The 22,786-nt window shown below is 37.0% G+C and overlaps 1 protein-coding gene across 1 annotated transcript in view; it reads right to left on the reverse strand.

The window, feature by feature from the left end:
* MINAR2 (membrane integral NOTCH2 associated receptor 2) overlaps positions 1-14,129 on the reverse strand; it is a 28,637-nt gene extending 14,508 nt beyond the window's left edge. Inside the window, exon 1 of the mRNA XM_043981104.1 lies at positions 13,965-14,129. Coding sequence (XP_043837039.1) covers positions 13,965-14,129 — 165 coding nt within the window. The remainder of the gene's footprint in view (positions 1-13,964) is intronic.
* Between the last annotated feature and the right edge of the window lie 8,657 nt (positions 14,130-22,786).

Below are 22,786 nucleotides of genomic sequence, written 5' to 3' on the forward strand. Positions count from 1 at the left end.
AGGTGCCTATTCAAAACTTTTAACTATTTATTATAGAATGGATCTTGTTCTTTCAAATTTGAATCCATTATTTGGATTTGACACATTTATCTGAGAAAATTTCTGCAAAGATTTTTTCTCAGGTAACAGTTTTCCTCATAATTACATTAGATTTGCATGTGCAAAACTTTTTCATTTCATGTAATAGAAATTATCTATTTTATCTTCTGTGGCCTTTTGTGTCCCTTATTTGGTTTTTAACTCTTCCTGGTTACATGTTTTAAAAGTTATTTTCTTATTCCTCTAATCTATTTTTGATGTGACCCTTCATATTCAAGTAACATATACATCTGGTATAAGATATTGGTCTATATCTAATTTCTGGCAGACTGTCTTTTCATTTTCTCAGCAAATTTTGTTGAAAAGTAAGCTCTTCCAAAAAAAAAGAAAGAAAGAAAGAAAAGTAAGCTCTTAACCCAGTAGATAGGTTCTTTGTGTTTGTCAAATACTCTGCTACAATATTTATTTCTTTTATTTTGTTATGTACTTAATCTCTTTTGTTGATTTACCTCTAAATGTTTTAACAAGTAACAAATCATTTTTTTTTTTTAGTGAGGCAATTGGGGTTAAGTGACTTACCCAGGGTCACACAGCTAGTAAGTGTTAAGTGTCTGAGGCCGGATTTGAACTCAGGTACTCCTGACTCCAGGGCCGGTGCTCTATCCACTGTGCCATCTAGCTGCCCCGTAACAAATCATTTTGATGCTGTTTTTTTGTAGTACAGTTCAAGATCTAATAATGTCAGACCTGTCCTTCCTACTTTTTTCATTATTTCCTTTAATATTCTTAACTTAATCATTTATACAGTATCTACTACACTCTGGATATAAATGTTATCTCATTGGATCCTCATAACAATTATATGAAGTAGGTATCATTATCTTTGTTTTATAGTGGAATAACCTCAGGCAAAGAGAGATTAAGTAACTTGTCCAGTATTACACAGTTTTGACAGTGTCTAAGGTAGAATTTGAACCAAAGTCTTTCTGACTCCAGGTCCAGTGCTCTATCCACTGAGCCCTCTAGCTGCTTCATTTTTTAATTATTTTTTTCTTTTAAAAATTTTATTATTTATTTTAAACATTCATTTTTTAAAAATTGAGTTCCAAATTTTCTCCCTCACCTCCTCCACCCACTGTGAAGGCAAGAAATGGGATATCAATTATACATGTGAAATCATGCAAAACATATTTCCATGTTAGCCATGTCCCCCCCCCCCAAAAAAAAAACCCAACAAAACAAACAAGAAAAATAAAGTGAAAAAAATTTGCTTCAATATGCATTGACTCCAGTTCTTTCTCTGGAGATATTTGTCATTTTTTTCATCGTAAGTCCTTCAGAATTGTCTTGGATCATTGTATTGCTAAGAAGAGCTAAGTCATTCACAGCTGATCATCATAAAATGTTGCAGTTATTGTGTACAATGTTTTCCTGGTTCTGCTCACTTCACTACTTTTTTTTTTTTAACCTAGATGGGAGCATGATAAATTCTGTTCCAGCCCCTAATTTTTACTCTCCATATGTCTCTCTGTTTCAAGTGTATTTCTTGTAAACAACATATTGTTGGATTCTGGTTTCTAATACATTCTGCTATCCACTTCTATTTTTTGGGTGAATTCATCCCATTCACATTCACAGTTATAAATACTGTGTTTCCTTCCATCTTATTTTGTCCTTCATTCTCCCTCTTTTTACCTTGTTTCTCCTCTAAAGTTTGTTTTGCTTCTAACCACTGCCTTCTTCACTCTTCCTTAATTTCTATCACTTCACCTCCTTCTTTATCTGCTTCCCCTCCTACTTTCCAGTTGGGTGAGATAGATTTCTATACCCAACTGAGTGTATATATAATTCCTGATAAGAGTAAGGTTCAAGCACTGGCCACCACTCACCCTGTCCCCACCATCATCTTCCCCTCCACTGTAAAAGCTTTTCCTTGTGCACCTCCTTTAAGTGAGATAATTCTCCCCATTTTATCTTTCCCTTCACCCTTCTCACAGTGCATCCCTCTTTCTCACTCCATCATTTTGTTTTTGAAATTATCTTATAGTCAATTCACACATTTTTAATAAGATAATTTTCCTCATTATTCCTTTTCCTTCCCCCATTTAGTACAGCTCTCTTTCTTACCCTTTTAACTTTATGCTAAATTTGGGCTTTGCCTCTGGAGTGGAGGGGGCACTGTCCCAAGATTCAGAATTTTCTTGCTGTTATTTTCAGGGCTAGTTCTGGGAATCTATAAGCTTTCAGTGCTTCCTAAGTGGTATGATTCAAGGGAAGGTGTGGTCACTGCTCCCGTAGGATGTGCTCTGATCTTTGCCCAGAAAAGGACCTTGTTCTCTTGTAGCTACAAAAGTTAGTGCTTCTCTTGGCTATGGAACTGTGACCCAAAACTGCATATGTGCAATGCAACAGGGTTCCACACCTATCACTAGCAAAGGGTCCCCTGTAATCTCTCTCTGATGAGTTTTCTGACCCCCTTAATATCTCTGAGCTCAGAGCTCCCAAAGCTGCTGCTGTCTCTGTTGCAAGCCACTTCCAAAACCTGCTGCTGGTGTTGTGGTGTCTGTGTTGTCATGCCAAGCTCCAGGCCAATTGACAGACCTTTCCTGCTAACCTCCTAGGTTATCTTGGGCTGGAAAAAAATGTCTCAACCCAACCTTTTGTTGGATTTGCTACTCCTAAATTCAATTTGAGATATTATTTTAAGATTGTTTGAAGGGAAATGATGGAAGAATTCAGTTGAGTTGCTGCCTATGTACTATCGTGGCTTTTTTTTCTAACTCTATAAAGTAATACTTCAGTGGTTGGACTTTTATGGCATTGAATAGTGTAATTTTAGGCATTATTACCATATTTATTATGTTGACATAACATAACCATGAGCAATTAGCATTTCTCCAATTATTTAGACTTGTATTTTTACAAAAAGCATTTTATGATTATATTCAAATAACTCATGAATTTTTATAGATTTCTAAATATTTAATACATCCTATAGGGTTTTTTCATGGAATTTCATTTTATCTCTTCCTGATGGAATTTCTCAGTTATGTACAGAAATGCTGATGATTTATGTGGACTTATTTTCTTTTTTTGTTGCTTTTGTTTTTGTTTTGGACTTATTTTCTTAGTTACACTATTTTTTTTTACAATTTTTTTCTTTTTGCAAGGTAATGAGGGTTAAGTGACTTTTCCAGGGTCACACAGCTAGTAAGTGTCAAGTGTCTGTGGCCACATTTGAACTCAGGTCTTCCTGAATCCAGGGCCGGTGCTCTATCCAATGTGCCACATAGCTGCCCCCTCTAGTTACACTATTTTTAAACTAAATTTTATTTTTTGAGTGAACAAAAATTAATTTTATCACCCCCTACCCCCCAAAACTTGTCAGTATATAGTCAAGCAAAATAAATTCTTGCATTTACCCTCTACAAAAAAAGGTGTTTTATTCTGTGTCCAGAGTCCAAATGATCTGTAACTATGACAGTTTTGTTTCCTTTTTGTCAAGGCTTATTTATTACTTTTTCTTGTTATATTATTATAGCTAGTGTTTCTAGAGCTATGTGTAACCTAGGTTCATGTCTATGAGGTAGATTTATTTCTAGATTCAGTGATTGTAGACTTATAAGGATAATCATGAAATGGCTTGGACCTATGCTTCAGCTAGACAGCAAAACTCTCTAACAATAGGCTTTAGATTGAGTTCCTAGCTCTTCACTAAGAAAGGTCCCTCTCTCTTGTGTGGCTCCCATTAATCCTTCATGCCACAAGCAAAAGGACACCCAGCAACATAAGGATAGGATTGACCAGATTATCAAAGGCCAAGTCTTTCAAAGTTATTTTTCTCTTTAATGTTATCATTTCATAAATTGTTTTCCTAGTTCTGTTTACTTTGCTCAGCATCAATTCATAGAGATATTCCTAATTTCCTCAAAAGTCATGTTGGGGAACCTAAATTCCTCTTGTGCCTGTGGTTCTAGGGCCTCCAGTTAGCCATTCAAAATTGTCATTCCTATGCAGACTCAAGGAAACCTTTCATTCTCCACATAGATGCCAATCTGGAAGTCTGGGAGCTGTCCATTTTCAACAGACACATGGTCATTCACCAGCAGGGGCTTGACTATATACTTGGCTATATGAAACTTGACTAACTATATGTCTAGTTACTTGTCTGCAAGTCTAAGTTCTTATCTTTGAATAAGGCTATCACTGAAAAATTTGAAGACAATATATAGGGAGCAGAATTCCAAGGATAAACTGATAACAATCCATGAACATATTCTGAATTAATGCCAAATTTGCTTTCCAGAGATGGGTAGCAACCCTAAGCAACTATGATTTTTGTATATGATACAGGCCTAGGAAGACTAATATAAAGTGTGGGTAACAGAGAAAGCTAAAGCAATTTCATTTTGTCTGCATTTCCTCTATATTGCCCCTGACCTCCTTCGTATTATAACCCCCATCCTGTCTGTGACCATTCTTTTCTTTTTTTTTTTTTTAATTTTTGCAGGGCAGTGGGGATTAAGCAACTTGCTCAGGGTCACACAGCTAGTAAGTGTCAAGTGTCTGAGGTCGGATTTGAATTCAGGTCCTCCTGAATCCAGGGTCAGTGCTTTATTCACTGCGCCACCTAGCGGCCCTCTGACCATTCTTAATGCTGAAACAGCTAAGGACAGTCCTTCCTATTAAAGTGGGATTACAAGAGATAGCTAACATGAAAAAGTGCCTTTTTTCTTACTAGCCCCAGCAACTGCCCTGGCAAATCAGGTGATACCACATCCCCTATTCCTATCCTGCAAGCACCCAGCAAGAAACACTGTCCAATTCTGAGATACCTCATACTGAACTCACCACGTCTAAACTGAAACCCATATAAACTTTGTCCTATTGTTCCTTTAAAGAGTTTCCACCTATGTGAATGGAACTCCCTTGCTAACTAACTCAACAAACCTTCAATGGTCTTTAATTTTTGGTCTGTGATTTAGGGTTGGTTTTTATAATGGTTCTGGTTTGTTCTGGCACATACAATTTTACCAGTAAATGTTGAAAGGTGGTAGGATTCCCAAATGGACAGACCCTTGGAATTCTAGTGGGAACCTGGTATTTGTAAATCAGGTGGGTGAGGATTGGCTATGCCACTTTGATCCACAAATGTCAATCCTCCCCATCTCATCAATCAAGTCATTTGGTCTGGTTAGGTTTGGTTTGGTTCTGGATTAGAAACTGGTTTCTCTGGATTAATTGATAAAGACTTTACCAGCAAGCTCTTCTATGTTTCTGTCTAGTTTTTGTTTCAGTTTAAGTGGTAGCAATTGTGTAATGTCTAGTATGTTGTGTGAAAATATTTTACTGACTAGCTTAATTTGGGGGGACTAAATCTATTGGAGGACTAATCTGGGGACTGTTGACTGACTGGCTATCTGACTGCTATTAACTTAATATGGGCCATTTAAAAAGTTCCCCACATTGCTCCCAAATTGATAAACAACAGATTAAGAAGCCTCTTAACTAAATAATCAAAGCAGAGTTTATTTATGAGATACTATTTAAAATTAAGAATACAGGGAAATAAAATGTACAACCTTACTGCCTTCCGGTGCTTCCACCTCCTGCCCCTGGAACTTTTTTAATACAATAAGGGCCATAGCTGCCTCTTGCCTTAGGGTATATTCCACTTTCCTTGCTCAGCTACTTTCTAACTCCATGCCCCTTTCACTTTGTAAATCCCCCTACTTCTAACTTTGCTCTCCTTACTGTCACTGCTGAACCCCTATGTTTCTCTCTCACCAACCTCTCCTTCCATTCTCCTAGTGCTCCAGTGTCCTTCTGTTCTCTTAATCTTCTGGCCTTTCCCAAACTCCATACATCTGCCTCTTGCTCTAGTCCTTTAGCCTTCTCCTGCATCCTTCTCCATTCCCTTAAAATCTTGTCAGTCCTCCTCTCTGTTCTTCTAATCTTGTCAGTCCCCTTTTCTGTCTAACTCCCAGGTCTATATATATCTTTCTTCTCTCCCCTCAAATCTCAGGGCTTTTTGCGCCCCCACAGACCAAGCTAATCCGCCAGCCAGGGCTGTGCTGGGGTGACGCTCAAGCATCACGTGCCTCAGCACAGGCTATGCCAGAGCCTGGCCTGGACAAGCCTGGGATCTCTCAGATAGATCCGCTCAGGGTGGAGGGAGCTGGGGGCTTTTTCCCCCCAGCTGTCTGACCTGCTGTCTCATACAGCCCACGGGGCTTTTTGGCTCTGCTGGAGGAGGAGGAGGAGGGACACCAGCCCCTCCCACACAGAAGAGACCCTGAGGGACTAAGGCTTTCTAATCTCAGCCCAAAGGTAGGGTCCCCAAATCAAAATAAATTTCCACAGTCAGTCAGATTTACCAAGACACAAAACATAGACAATATTAACAATATTGTCTATGTTTTGTGTCTTGGTAAATCTGACTGACTTTTTCCTGTGGTCTTATTAGTCAAAGGGAAAAGGCTTATTCAGAATTTCATGTAACATGGAAGTTGTTTTTTTGGTGAGGCAATTGAGTTTAAGTGACTTGCCCAGGGTCGCACAACTAGTACATGTCAAGTGTCTTAGGCCAGATTTGAACTCTGGTCCTCCTGACTCCAGGGCCACTGCTCTATCCGCTGAACCACCTAGCTGCCCCCGGAAGTTGGTTTTTTAAAAATTATTTATTCAATAGTTTATTTCTTCCCCAATTACATGTAAAACTTTTTAACATTTGTGTTTTTTTAGATTTTGAGTTTCAATTTCTCTTCACCCCTCCTTCCCTCCCTTTCCTCTCCCCTCACTAAGAAGGCAAGCAATTGGATATAGTTATACATGTGCAATCATGCAAAACACATTTTCATATTAGTCATGTTGGTAACACTGAAGTTGTAGTGATACTTGAAGAAAGTTATCTGTGATACCTAAGATGCTAAGTGGAAGTACAATTGAGAGCTTGGGACTTCTAGACAATATGCCAAATGCATATGTAAACCTTGTTTTATTGAACCAATCTTCCTTGCCTGAGTTGTCTACAGATAACTAATAGTGAGAACAGATGGCTAATGAAGGATTAAGAAAAGTGATACAAACCAAACTGATCCTAAAACCCTTAGATTCAAGTCAACAGATGGCCTCTTACTCCTGAGACAATGGAAGAAGTTGGAGCATCGTATCAGCTTGTGAATGATCCCATGCATTGAACTAGGAAGTAGCTAGTGCTACCCAGTGCATATGTACCACTCAATAGCCACGAATGTTTTATATGCTGACTTTGGAAAAGAAAGGAACCTGTGGCTAGTAAGAAAAAAAAAGATTGTATTAGCCCAAGATAGCTTCAGATATCACCAAGAAGTGTGAAACCAGTGCCATATATATATACATAGAAAGAAAAGTATTACCAACTTATGATTTGGAGACTCACCTGCATGACCTCTCAGAAAGAGTCTCAAAGTAGTCTTATATCATTCTAGGTCAAAAAGGAAAGAATACTTCAAGAGTCTAATAGCTTGCATTTGTAAAATCCCTAAGTCATAAGTTCTTTTTGCTTAACAGCCAGTTAGGAGACTCCCAGTCATAATACCATGCAAGACCCTGTGCTAAACATGGCAAGCTGTAAGCTGAAACCAGATAAGAAATATCTGGACAGACTCTAAGGAATAATCCCTATAGGCCAATCCACTAGCAAGGTAGATAGACAATTGATAGAAAGAAGAAAGGAAGGAAGGAGGGAAGGAAGGAAGGAGGGAGAGAGAGAGGGAGGGAAGGAAAGAAGGAAGGAAGGAAGGAAGGAAGGAAGGAAGGAAGGAAGGAAGGAAGGAAGGAAGGAAGGAAGGAAGGAAGGAAGGAAGATGTTAGGGCCAAAACTTAAGTTCAGATATCCTGATTCCTAGGGCAATGATCTTTCTTTTATTTCATATTATGCTTTCAGAGATTGCTAGAGTCATAGATAGAGAATATATTCTTACTTTTGTTTTGTTTTGTTTTTTTTTGTGGGGCAATGGGGGTTTAAGTGACTTGCCCAGGGTCACACAGCTAGTAAGTGTCAAGTGTCTGAGGCCAGATTTGAACTCAGGTACTCCTGAATCCAGGGCCGGTGCTTTATCCACTGCGCCACCTAGCCGCCCCTTTATATTCTTACTTTTGACTTGCTGAGTCTGTTTTCTTCATATGTGTATGGAGAGTATGTTTTCATACTTTAAATTGGGTCTGGAATAGATGACATTTAACACCAATTGTGTCCAACATAATTTATAAATCTATTTATTTATTTATTTTTGTTTCGTTTTTAGTGAGGCAATTGAGGTTAAGTGACTTGCCCAAGGTCACACAGATAGTAAGTGTTGTGTCTGAGGCCGGATTTGAACTCAGGTCCCCCCGACTCCAGGGCCGGTGCTCCACCCACTGTGCCATCTAGCTGCCCCAATCTATAAATTTATGAAATGCTACTGTTTCAGCAGCAAATTTTCTACTGATTGTATTTAGTGTTAAATATTAAATACTTTGACGTAGAACTGAAGGGAACTGCAAATGTCATTGAATCCAACTCTTTCTCTTTACAGGTGAGAAAGCTGAAGCCAAGAGAGATTAAATGTTTAATGTGTGGGGGGGCTTCTATAACCAAATAAATCTCTTCAGAATAAAATGATTATCTGGGCTAAGTTCAATTAAAACCCAAAACATACATTTTAAATAGTCCCTGTAATTACTAATCCCAAACACAATACCCAGAGACTTGAGTGACTAAAAATAAGTAACCGTTTTATTAATGCCAAGGAGTATCAATCTGCAAAGCATCTATTATAATCATCCAGCTAGCAAGAAAAAAGTCAGCTCAGTACAAAACAGGAAATGTTGGATCCATGACTTTTATACATGCAGTGAAATTTATTGGAAACATTTTCTCAGAATAAATTTCATCATGAAGGAAGATTAAGGTTTCTTGAACAGATGTGTGGATTATTTCACTTGGTGATATAAACAAGAACTAATAACAAAGAGAAATAGTATTTCATTTGTCTAACTTAAAAAGATGGCTTTTGAGAAGTGTAGAAAAGCAGATTTAAGAAAAATTTAGTTGTTAACAGTAGACTATACCAAAAATAAAACACAGGTAGTTAATAATATATGCTTCAATTTGAATTATCTCATAATAAAAGTAATAAAAAGCCCACAAATGCACCACCAAGGCTACACTATACATAAGGACTGATGAGTAATAATTTGGAAAAAAAAAATTTCTGTCAGAAAGGATTGTGGGAAGATGGAGGAGTAGGTCAGATATCTTTCAGCTCTACAAATTTCCTCCACAAAAAAAGAGAGAACATCACCTCAGAGGAGCAGAAATAAACATGGGGTAAAGCAGTTGTCCTCCTAAGGTAATTTGAGAAGATCCCAGGAAAGACCTCACCTTCAGGGGCAGAAGTTCAGCCATTGCAAACACCTCCAGGCTGACTCTGCAGAATCAATCCTTGGGGGCAACAGGGTTGAGAGGCAAGCTTAGCTTTACAAAGCTTCATCTGACAGACCGTGTGGGGGTCTGAGGGTTGAGCAGGAGAAGATTGAAAGACCTTGCACTGTCCAAGCATGCCAACCACAGTTAGATTGACCAGATGCATCCCAGGCTGTGATTCCATGGAGAAGGAGCTAGCATATACCTGGTGAGTACAGTAGCAAGGGGTGGGGACCCTGTTTGCTGTGGGCACTTGCAGAACAACATCTCTAGTTTCAGTTCCTGGGCAGAGAGGACAGCTGTAGTTTGCAACCAACAGAGGGATTATAGGGAGCAAAATCATTTGCAGGACATTGTGGCTGGGAGCCCTAGCCTTGCTTAGGAGTGAAGAGGAAAGCCTAAGGTTAGGCCCCAAGACAGATCTCAGAAAATAATTGCTAAAAACAAACAAATAAACATACAAATGAATGAATGAATAAATAAATGAATGCATAAACAAACATAAATACATAAATGAGTAAATAAATGAATTAATAAATAAATATGAGCAAGCCAAGGAGAAAGAACCCATAGATAATTACTATGGAAATAGAGAAAATCTGGGTTCATATTCAGAGGAAGATAATGGAGCTAAAAAAGCCACTCCTTTTTCAATGAAAAATGTCAAATGGTGGCAAGAACAAAAAGAGCTCTTAGAAGAACTTAAAAAGGACTTTACCAACCAAATAAGAGAGATCATGGAAAAATTAGAAAAAAACAAGAGCAATCCAAGAAAACCAAGAAAACTATGAAATGAAAGTCAACCAGCTTGAAACAGAAAATCAAAAAATTAAGGAAGAAGAAAATAATTCCTTGAAAACTAAAATTCAGTAAGGGGAAGCTAATGATGTTCTTAAATACCAAGAAATCATAAAGCAAACCCAAAAGAATGAAAAAAAAAAAGAAGTGAATCATCTCATCAGAAGAACAACTGATCTAGAGAACAGATCGAGGAGAAATAATATAAGAATATTCAGACCACCTGAAAATTACAATAAAAAAGAATCTTGATATAATATTACAAGAAATTATGAGGGAAAATTGCCCTGAAGAAGGTAAAGCAGAAATAGAAAAAATCTACCACCTGAAAGAGATCCCAGGAGAAAACCTTATAGGAATATTATAGCCAAGTTTCAAAGCTCCCAGGTTGAAAAAATATTGAACGCAACAAGGAAAAAACAAACAATTTAGGCGGCAGCTAGGTGGCAATAGTAGATAAAGTACCAGCCCTGAATTCAGAAGGACTTGAGTTCAAATCTAGCCTCAGACATTAGACACTTACTAGCTGTGTGACCCTGGGCAAGTCACTTAACCCTCATTACCCCACTCCCCCAAAATTAAATATCATGGAGCTACAATAAGGATTACATAAGATCTAGCAGCTACTATATTGAAGTACCATAGGTCTTGGAATACTGTATTCTGTAGGGAAAACGATCTGGGGTTATGACCAAGGGTCACTTATCCAGTGAAGTTAAGTATAATCCTGAAAGGGGGAAAAATAGACATAAAAAAATTGAAAAACTTTCAGGTTGTGACCAAAAAAAAAATTCCAAGAACTTAAGGGAAAATTCAACCTATAACAGCCAGGAGAAATAAAAAGTAAACATTGAAGATCAATTATAAGGGACTCAATAAGGACAAAGTGTTTACTTATATGTGAAAATATTAGCAGTATTCTTATAATTGTCATTATTATTTGGGTAATTTCAAAAAAAGGATTGCGCTGAGCTGAGTATGATGGGGTGATTCTAAAAAAATAAAACTATGTAGGGAGACATAATAAGGAGTAATTATCTCATACAAAGGAGGCATAAAAGGAAGAACTGATACAGAAGGAGCTAGAAAGGGGAAGGGTGGGTGGTGATGGAACCTTACCCTCAATGGGAATGGGTTTAAGAGGGAACAACATATATAAATAGAAATGTATAAAAGTCTTCTAAATAATAGGGTAAGGGAATAGGGAGGGGGAGAAGATAAAGGAGAAACTTTTAGAGGGGTGGGTGGATGGATTAAGGAATAGGAGGGCAAGGTAGCAGGTAGAAGTAAAACAGAGGAATGAGGAAGGATAGAGTAAATAGGGGATAGTGAGGAAAAATAGGAAGGAGAAAAATACAAAACAAGTAATTGTAGCTTAGAATGTGAATGGGATAAATTTACCCATAAAACATAAACAGATTAAAAATTTGAATTCAACAATATGTTGCTTTCAGGAAACTTTATAAAAATGAGAGATACACACAAATAATATAAAGGGCAGGAGTAGAATTTTTATTTTAAAAAAAGCGGGGAGAGTAATCATGATTTCAGATAAAGTTAAAGTTAAAATAGATTTAATTAAAAGAGAAAAATAGAGAAACTACACTGTCAGCAATAAGAGACACCATAAAATACCTAAGAATTTACCTGCCAAAACAGACATAGTAACTATATATACTTAAACATAAAACACTTTTTATACAAATAAACCCAGATCCAAATAATTGAAATAATATTTATTGTTCATGGGTAGATAAAACCAATATAATTTTTAAAACAACAATTTTACTTAACCAATCTAGTGATTCAATCTCACTGAAATTAAATTAACTAAAAATTATTTTACTGAGTTAGAAAAAATAATAACAAAATTTATTTGGAAGAACCAAAGGTTAGGAACTTCAAAGAAACCAGGAAAAGAAGATGTAAAGGAAGTAGATTCAGCACTATCTATATTATAGATATTATAGTATAACTATAATATAATCATATATAATATAACTATATTATAAGGCAAAGCATTATTGAAGTATAAGATGGATAATTTCAATTAGTTTAAATTAAAATTTTCTGATATAAATAAAACCTTTTAGCCAAGAATAGAGGAAATGCAGAAAATTGGGGGGAAATTTTTCATAGACAATCTCCCAGATAGGATGTGATTAGGTTGGAATATTGCTGTGGTGAAGGAAATGATAAGCAAGTTGACTTGAAAAAATATGGAAAGATGCATTTATGAAGGAAGATGCTATCCACACTCAGAGAAAGAGATGACATGTGGAAATAAGTATAGTATAGTCTTACATATAAGAGTATGTATTTATATGTATATATATACATTTTTTAGATATCTATGTATATGTATATATACATGCTTAATTTTAGCCTTCTTTGGGGGAGGGGAAGGAAAGGGAAGGGGAATAAAGGATAAAGTAAAAAGTATACAGGAGAGAACAAAAGAAAACCAACAAGGAAGTGAATAAAAGTTGGACAGTTTTGGAAACAATGTACAGAATTTATTAAATAGGTTTTCTTGAAATGGAAATTTATTGTTTTATATTGAATCCTCTCTTATGTTCTGCTGTGTATGTGGCAATTTTTTTCTTTTCTTATTTTGTATTTAAGGTTAAAATAAATTTTAAAATTTAGAAAAAAAATTTCAGTCCTGGGAATTAAAGTCACTCCAAAAGCTTAATTGCTAAATGGGTTTTCAGATCATTGACAATCTGTTTTGAAATGAAACTCTTGCCCCTATTTCCAATGAATAATGTCACTGGTTCTTTCTTTCTAAAATCAAATATTTATGAGCTAACACAGTTTCAGTGCACAATCAGAAAGTTATCATAGCTATTTGCTTCTGTTGATCCACAGAGAGAGAAAGGAGGGAAATGATATAAAATGCAGATTGGATTTGAGAGTCTTGAGAATCCTTTGTGTCTTTCTTGGATAAATAAAATTGTAAGAAATGGGAGAATCTGAATTGTCCTCTGAGATTTTCCTAGGCAAAAAAAGGATTTTCTCTATTTGCTTTCCTTTTACACCACAATTATAAAAGTTGATCTGTTATCAAGTGTCTGTCAATAGACAATAAAATGGGAACTGTTCTAAAATGAACCTAATATGTTAACATATCTCAAATACTTTTCTTATCAGTGAAGGAAAAAGTTCACTTTAAACCCTTTTATTCCTGATGCTTTCTTTACTACAGTCAATATTTATCCAAATATTGAAGTATCAGATATTTAGATGAAGAGGTTAAAACAAGGATAAATGTGGGTCAAGGCTGTTAAGAAATGGCAAAGGCAAAAGTCTAAAACACAGAGAACAGTAAGCACTCGAAAGGGGAACAGCAAGTGACATTTATATAACATTAATATTGACAACAGGTTTTGCATCTATTACCCAATTTGATTCTCATAACAACCCTGTCGCTATTGACTTAAGGACTTGCCCAGAGTCACACAGCTAGTAAATGTCTGAGACAGGATTAGGATGAAGTTCTATGTACTGTGATTATGGTGATGAGTAGAGTATAGAAAGAGAAAGTGATCCTTGCCAAAAGTTACTTTGAAGGTCAGTACTTCATATTCTGTTTAAAGTTGCATGCATCACAAACACAGAATTGATAAAGATAGAGAAAAATAAGCACCACTTGACTTTATATACCTCTGTGTCTTACCTGTGAGTAGACCAAGTTATGCCAGTGCTGCACAGCTGGATAATTGCCACCTGGTAGTATCGGAAGATTGGCCTGAGGAAGGGCAGAGTTCTTAATCAAAGATTTCACTTCGAGTTGCAGGAATTTGTCAGGGTGGTTGTTATTTGGCAAAACTGAAAGATCCATGTCTTTCTGTCTGGTGAATATAGCCTAGACTGTTGTTTGTAAGGCTCTTCCATTATTGATGTTCCAGTGAAGGATCTTATGGTTGCCTGTAACAATACCTGTCTGGTGTTCAGTTGCAGACTCCTGAGGGAAATCAATCCTTGAAATGATATATTAGATGTCAGATTAGGTAAGCAGAGGCAACAAACCAAATTGTCTAAGGGTTCACATTTTGGGTTTTCTGGATTGAACAGGCAGATTGGCACTTATTAATATTCACATAGACTAAGAGACAGTGGGTTAGAAGACCACTTCCCCGCCAGGTCTTACTGTTTAAGAGGGCACAAAGGCAAACTCTTGCTGTCTCTCTTTGAATGCTGCCAAGACCCATCAGCAGCTTCATTCATGAATTTTTAGTCTTACTGTGTGAACTGTGAGACTTAACTGGAATCTTTTACCTGAGCTTAAGGCTTAATGTGTCTCTCTATTGCAATTCCTAACCATGTTTAAGTATTTGACACTCCATCCTAAAAGAGGAAATGGGAAGATTTTGTTTGATGGTTTGACCCATGGCTAGGAAGTTGTCTCCAGGAGAGGTCCATCTCTGTACCCATGCAGAGGCTAGATTCAGCCAGTCATTACCCTAACCCCAAAATGAGGAGTCAGGTTATTCTCTAATTTTCTAGGATCTTTATGCCCCTATACTAGAGTAGAACTCTGAAGAAAATTTCCAAATAAACCTTGGAATGCTCATATTTAGATTGCTTCTAAAAGTTCGTTAGCATAATCCCTTTTCCGAAGAAGTACTATTAAAAGAAAATCTTTGTTCAGGCCTTTGTCCTTAATAATGAGGCAAACTCAAGTAGGGAAAATTTAAAGAAGTTTATTTTTAAAAGACCAAGACAGTCTCCAATTCATATATGAACAGGCAATTATCAGATGAAGAAATTAAAGCTATCTATAGTCATATGAAAAAATGCTCCAAATCACCATTGATTAGAGAAATGCAAATTAAAGCAACTCTGAGGTACCACCTCACACTTATCAGAGTGGCTAATATGACAGAAAAGGAATATGACAAATGTTGGAGATATTGGTGGAATTGTGAATTGATCCAACCATTCTGGAGAGCAATCTGGAACTATGTCCAAAGGACAAACTGTGCATAACTTTTGATCCAGCAATACCACTATTAGGTCTATATCCCAAAGAGATGTAGGAAGGGGGAGAAGGGTAATACATTTGTACAAAACTATTTATAGCAGCTCTTTTTGTGGTGGCAAAAATTGGAAATTGAGGGGATATCTATCAATTGGGCAGTGGCTGAACAAATTGTGGTATATGATTGCAAAGGAATACTATTGTGCTAAAAGAAATGGTGAAAAGGATGATTTCAGAGGAACTCAGCAAGATTTACAGGAACTGACACAAAGTAAAGTGAGTGGAACTAGGAGAACATTGTACACAGTATCAATACTGTATGATGATCAGTTGTGAATGAATTAGTTATTCTCAGTAATACAATGATCCAAGACAATTCCAAAGGACTCATTATGAAAAATGCTATCCACTTCTAAAGAAAGAATTGATAAAGCTGTATCAGATTACCTGCTGTCTAAGGGAGCGGGGAGGGAGGGAGAAAAATCTCAAATTGGAAAGCTTGTATAAACAAAAGTTGAGAACTATCTTTACATGTAACTGGAAAAAAATACTCTTATCAGAAAAAAGAAAATAATTTTTTTAAAAAAGAAAGAACTGATAGAGTCTGTATGCAGAGTGATGCATAGTATTTCACTATTTTCGTGTTTTTGTGGAGTTGGGTTTTTTTTTGGTCTGTTTTCTTTCACAGTATGACTAATGTGGAAATATGCTTTGCATGACTTCACATGTATAACCTTTATCAAAATTGGAAGTGTGGGTGAGTAGAGAATTTGGAGCCAAATATTTTTAAAATCAATGTTAAAAATTGTTTTTACATGTAGTTGGGAGAAAAATAAAACATTATTAAAAATTTAAAAAACACCTAACCCACAAGTGTTTTATTTGGCTACTCATGAAGACAGGTTAAGTGGGCTTCAGGGCAACACAGCCATTCTCCAATCAATAAATAAATGGTCAAAGGCTACTTACAAACAGGCATATATATATATATATATATATATATATATATATATATTTATTTATTTATTTATTTATTTTTTTGCAGGTCACACAGCTAATAAGTGTCAAGTGTCTGAGGCCAGATTTGAACTCAGGTCCTCCTGAATCCAGAGCCAGTGCTTTATCCACTGCACCACCTAGCTGCCCCCCAAACAGGCATATTTCTAAGGGGAAAAAAAATCAAGCTATATCAAGTCATATGTCATATGAAAAAAAATGTTTCAAATCACTAATGATAGAATGCAAATTAAAGCAACTATGAGGCTCCATATCATAACCATCAGATTGGGAAAGTTGGCTAAAAAAGGAAAATCACATGTTGGAGGGACATGCAAGAAAACAGGCAAATTGATGAACTGGTCTAGTCATTTTGGAAAGCAATTTAGAACTATGTCTAAAAAAGGCACAAAAACATGCATGCTGTATTCTTCAACATGATGATATTCCCAAAGAGATCAAAAGGAGTAGAAAAGAGGGGCAACTAGGTGGTGCATCGGATAAAGCACCAGCCCTGGATTCAGGAGGACCTGAGTTCAAAACTCAGACACTTGACACTAGCTGTGTGACACTGGGCAAGTCACTTAACCCTCATTGCCCCACCACACACACAAAAAGAGTGGAAATGAACTTATATGTACTAAAATATCTATAACAATTATTTTTGTAGTGGTAAAGAACTAAAAACTAAGGGATATGTCCTTATTTAGGAAATGGCTGAACAAATTATGGTATATTAATGTATTTAATTCTATTGTGCAATAAAAAATGGTGAAAGAGACAATTTCAGAGAAAACTGAATAGATTTGTGTGAAAACCAATGCAGGAGGAACAGAACAATTAATACAAAAGCAACACTATAAAAACAAAGGACTTGCAAAGACTAAAGAACTCTAAGCCAATGTAATGACCAGCCATGACTTCAGAGGACTGAGAGTTAAAGTAAGCTACCCAGGCTCTTTACACAGAGTGAGACTCAGGATGCAAAATGAGAAGTAGCCAATGCAGGGATTTGTTTTGTTTGACTATGCATATTTGTCACAAGGTTCCCTTGACCCCCCCTCCCCCCCTTATCAACTTCAGGCTGAGGGAAGGAGGTAGTTAGGAGGGAAAATGGATTTTTGTTCATTAAAAATTTTTAATTAAATATTAATTTATCAAAATATAATCACTGTCCAAAGTCATGGTGGTATTTGTCTATTCGAATTTAAAAGGTTAATCATTAAGAAAAATATCTCCTATTCAACCACATTCTTCTCATTCTCTAAAAATATCTTTAATAGACCTATTCCTCACAAACCTCCAGTTCCATTCATCTAAAGGTTAATAACTCTATGAACTCCCTCAAGGATGCATGTATAGATTTCAGGGGGTAAATGGTTAAGGGGGAGAAAAAATGCATCTTCATTTCATCATAATTGGTTTCCCTTGTAATTCTATGTATTTTATTTTATCCATTTAAAAACATTCTGAGGAAGGGTCCCATGACCCCAAAAGGTTAAGAATTCCATTAAACAACTGGTTTATTTTTCTTTTTTTTTTCAGGGCAATGGGGGTTAAGTGACTTGCCCAGGGTCACACAGCTAGTAAGTGTCTGAGGCTGGGTTTGAACTCAGGTCCTCCTGAATCCAAGGCTGGTGCCTTATCCACTTCGCCACCTAGCTGCCCCTCCATTAAACAACTGTTAATGGCATGAATGAGCAAATGTGTGTACTACCTTAACACCATTTGGTATCATTTACCACTCAAAATTATTTGGTTTACAGATATAGTAGCAGCCCTTCAAAGACAAGCAAGCAGTAGCATTTTGCTATACACTTTCACTTTTAAAAAATCAGCTTAGCTGCCTAATAAAAGTTTACTTCATTTTATTAAATAACTTTTGCTGCTTCAAATGAGTAATAATCATTTGAGTACCCATGTGCCTATCACTATGGCAGGTGATATACAATGCTTAGATAAGAAACTAGAGTGAAGGAATATAATATACTCAAATATCATAACAAAATAAGTGCACGAGAGAGTGGAAAAGTGCTACATGTGGTATCAGAGGGCAAGGTCATTATAAAGTAGCACAAGAGAGGGTCAAGAGATTAGTAAAGAGCTTTATTAAGGAGAATCTGAAGAATTTGGCTTCATTTTCCCATATTTTAACTGAGTGGCTACCTAACCAATTAACTTCAGTGTACTTGGCACCACAAACAAAAAAAAATGAGGGTAAGTTGTTTTTTTTTTTGGTGAGGCAATGGGGGTTAAGTGACTTGCCCAGGGTCACACAGCTAGTAAGTGTTAAGTATCTGAGGCCGGATTTGAACTCAGGTCCTCCTGACTCCAGGGCCCTTGCTCTATCCACTGCGCCATCTAGCTGCCCTGATTGGTTTCTAAAAATCTAATTTTTAATTTTTTAAAACCTTACCCCCAGGGGGCAGCTAGGTGGCGCAGTGGATAGAGCACGGGCCCTGGAGTCAGGAGGACCTGAGTTCAAATCCGGCCTCAGACACTTAACACTTACTAGCTGTGTGACCCTGGGCAAGTCACTTAACCCCCATTGCCTCACTAAAAAAAAAAAATTTTAAACCCCAAACAATCAGCAATTATAAAACACAACTGAAGTTGATTAATCTTTGTAATTTCCCCCGAAACTCCCTAAGACCTACCTAGTAAGTCATAAATGGTTGGAATGTGCTTTGGTAGAGCGTTCCCCACTGTAATAAATTCAAATTCTTCTCATATTTGAGTAGAGATTATTTGTTCATTTACTATGGTTTGGCCAAGTTTAGAAATCTGATTTTTGTCCCCAAAGTAAGCAAAATAACGAAAAACCATTAGAAAAAGCATGCCCTTCTCCCAAAGTCTTTTCATATTATGAATACGCTATCCTTATTATGTTTTCTATCAAGAATTCACCATTTCATGATTCTTACATAATTTACAATAAATGTATGACAGCAAAATGCAAACACTTGGAAAATAACCATCTGAAAACTAAGCACAGATTGTAAACCAGTGGGAACCTTGCTAGCTTGTATTAATCACCAATTAATAACTATAAAGATCACATTTGCAAAGTGCAGTTGAGACCTTACCCTACAGCAATGGTAAATAGGAGAATGAGGTAAAAGGAAGTTTAAGGATCTCCAGAGAGCAATTCTGAAATAATTACTCTCAGGAGTAGAATGTTCCCTTACTAGGGCAAAAGAAAAGGATAGTTTTCGTAGTGTGTTAAATACTTTTTTTGTATATACATACGTTTTTTAATTTGCTAGATTTTTAGAGAAGTAGAGTTTAGGTCTGGAAACTGAAACTTGCTAAAATGTAATTTAAGATAAAACCATGATCTATCAAATTGTTTTTGGAGTGATAAGAAGCGTATGAGTGTGTAGGGAATAAAGGTTGAAAATCCACATAAAAGTGCCCAGGACAGTAGAAGAATGAGTTTTAATGAACCAGAGATGTAAGGAACTGGGAAAAGCTAAAAGATCTCCCCAAGTCTCACTTTTAGCCTCCCAGAAGAACTAGATTGCTGAGCAGGGTGAGAACTCGGGTTCCAGGGGACCTCAGCGTGAGCAGGGAGTGCTACAAGGCTGGATAGAGGAATGAAAAGCAGAGAAGCGGTTTAAAATTCACTGGGACACAGGAATAGGGACACCCCCAAAAGAAGGATTGCAAAATGCTGAGGCTAAGTAAGGCAGCTAGTAGGAGCAGAGTTCAAGGCTTGCTTAGGGGCAGGCGTGCAAGAGCAGACAACGGAAGTACCCTCCAACTGTGCCCCGAATCCCGAAAAGAAAAGAAGGGGGCGCCAGAAGTAAACGAAGCAAAATTGACTTCGCGATCCTCCTTTAGAAGTCAGGGCCGTAGTTCAGACCTAACACCCAGGAAGAAGGTGAGAAAGGGGAGATACAAAAAGGAGAACTTAGGGAGAAGCGGGAGCGAGCCTCTTCCCCAACCCCACATACCCAGCTGCGTGCTCCCACGCTCCCAGTCGCGGAAAACGCCCGCCTTTGGAGGGCGGGGGAAGTTGCCAGGATGCAGGTGGGTGGGGCCCAAGAGACCTCTGGTCCTCAGTGGTCTCGGATTTAGGGGGTGTAATTGCCAGACTACCTAGGCTGTGGTGGGTTTGTTTTCTCTTGGGGGAACTGAATGGATAAGACTGTGCAAACACGTTGACAGACAGCTTCATCTCTACCCATCCCACCTCTGGAGGGGTTGGAGCAAGCTGTGAGCAAAAGCGGATTGATGTATAATAAAGGGCTTATAATGAGGAACATTTATTTACAGCCATGGGGAGAGGAGGCACCAGGCTGGAGAAAGTTTCAAGAAAAAGGTCAGCTCTTTCCCCAACTCCCTGTCCCAATACCTGTCTAGCCATAGATACTATAATGTAATTTTCTGTTTGCCATACATGTCCAGTAAACTGAATTTTGCCTCAAACAGAGACCATGCCTTAACTAGAGATAGATATAAATGTAAGTTTATATAGAAGACCCAACCTCTTTTAAGGAATTGGGAATTATTCCTAATTGAGGGTTCAGTAATTGGACTGAACTTTTCATCTACAGCCTTAAAATGAGCTAGTTATTGTAATAAGGTGTTAACTTTTTTTTTTTTTTTTTGCAGGGCAATGAGGGTTAAGTGACTTGTCCAGGGTCACACAGCTAGTAAGTGTCAAGTGTCTGAGGCCAAATTTGAACTCAGGTCCTCCTGAATCCAGGGCCTGAATCCTCTGCACCACCTCACTGCCCCAGGGTGTTAAATTTTGATAAAGTATATTCTTCTTAAAGAAAAGATGAAGAAATGTAAATTCAGAATTAATTGATTGGCAGGACTCAAAGAGTAGCTGTTAACGGTTCAATTTGGCTGGAGATTTCCATTGGAGTGTTCCAGTATTCTATTCTGGGGTAAACCTATACAATGTAATATGAATGCTATTCTTATCACATTTACAAATGACAGAAAGCTAGGTGGGATGTCCATCATTCTGGATGATAGGGTCCAAAAAGATATCAAAAGACTAGAAAGTTAACCTGAATTTAATAAAATGAAATTCAATAGGTTGTTTTGTTGTTGCTCATCAGTCCCATCCCAACTCTTTGTGACCTCATTTGGGTTTTCTTGGCAAAGATATTGTATCTCCAGCTTATTTTACAGATGAGGAAACTGAGGCAAAACAGGATTAAGTGACTTGCCCAGGGTCACACAGCTAGTAAGTGTCTGAGGCCGAATTTGAACTCAGGTCTCCCTGATTCCAGGCTTGACACTCTAGCCCACTGTCAGCTAGCTGCTGAAATTTAATAAGAATAAATGTCAAACCTTTCCTTTGTATAGCCTTGGCAGGATAGTCAACCATCCCTTTAATTGTTATGAGCTCATTTCCTTATTAATTCCTTAATTGTGTTCTAAGGCAGTCACAAGGGGTACATTATATATAAAAGTTACAAAAGAAATACATTTTAGCTTGTTCTAAGGAAAAACAAACTAATAGGTCCCGCGGGTCTCTGTCACTCCAATTTCTCTGAAGGGGAGAATTTTGGAAGCTTCCTTCCTTACTATTGTGTGTAGATGCTCTCTCGCTCTCTCTCTCTCTCTCTCTCTCTGTATATATACAAACACACACGTATATACATATACACGCACACATACATACATAAATCCTCTGCCATATATCACCTGAACAATTAATACCTAAGGATAAGATTTAGAAACCTCCTAGATTCAGAATCTATTCTATCTGGAGGCACTTCCCATACTGCATTGTTTCACCAAATGATCTTAGAAAGGCAACAAGGTTTGCCAAAACAGTAAGAGAGTGAGACAATCCTCCACATTTTACTGGGACTTTCATATTATGGGAGTTTCTGACACAAGGGTTTTTGTTTTTTGTTTTGGTGAGGCAATTGGGGTTAAGTGACTTGCCCAAGGTCACACAGCTAGTAAGTGTTAAGTGTCTGAGGTCAAATTTGAACTCAGGTCCTCCTGAATCCAGGGCCAGTGCTCTATCCACTGTGCCACCTACCTGCCCCCACAAGGGTTTTAATAAATAATAAAAGACCGAGAGAGGTCAACTACATGTGCTGAGATTTTCCTGTTCTGGTATTTCTTTTTTGGGAAGAGGTAATAAAGTTAATATCAATTTTTTTTTTGAACACTGAGTTAGGTGGTTACCAAAACTACAAGGGACTGACTTCAGTGATCAATTTGGGCATTAGTAAATCCCATGAAACATTTTGGAGTGAAATGTTGTTGTCAAAAGAGTTTTAGGGATTTATTAATGTAAAATAATTTTCAGCAATTTCCTTTTTTTAATTTGTTGTGGTCATTTTTTATTTGATGTCATTTGATTTTTCCTTTTAAATATTTAAAATTAGTTGATGGTTTAATTTTTCATTGTTTTTAAATGAGCTTTTATTTCACTTATTTCTTTTAATTTTGTTAATATCTCCTTTGTCAGAATTTTGGTGTTTAATTATAGTTTTTAACTAGTCTTAAAGGATTTTTTAAAAAGTCGCATGCTAAATTAATCC

This window comes from Dromiciops gliroides, chromosome 1, assembly GCF_019393635.1.
Source record: "Dromiciops gliroides isolate mDroGli1 chromosome 1, mDroGli1.pri, whole genome shotgun sequence".
NCBI lineage: Eukaryota > Metazoa > Chordata > Mammalia > Microbiotheria > Microbiotheriidae > Dromiciops > Dromiciops gliroides.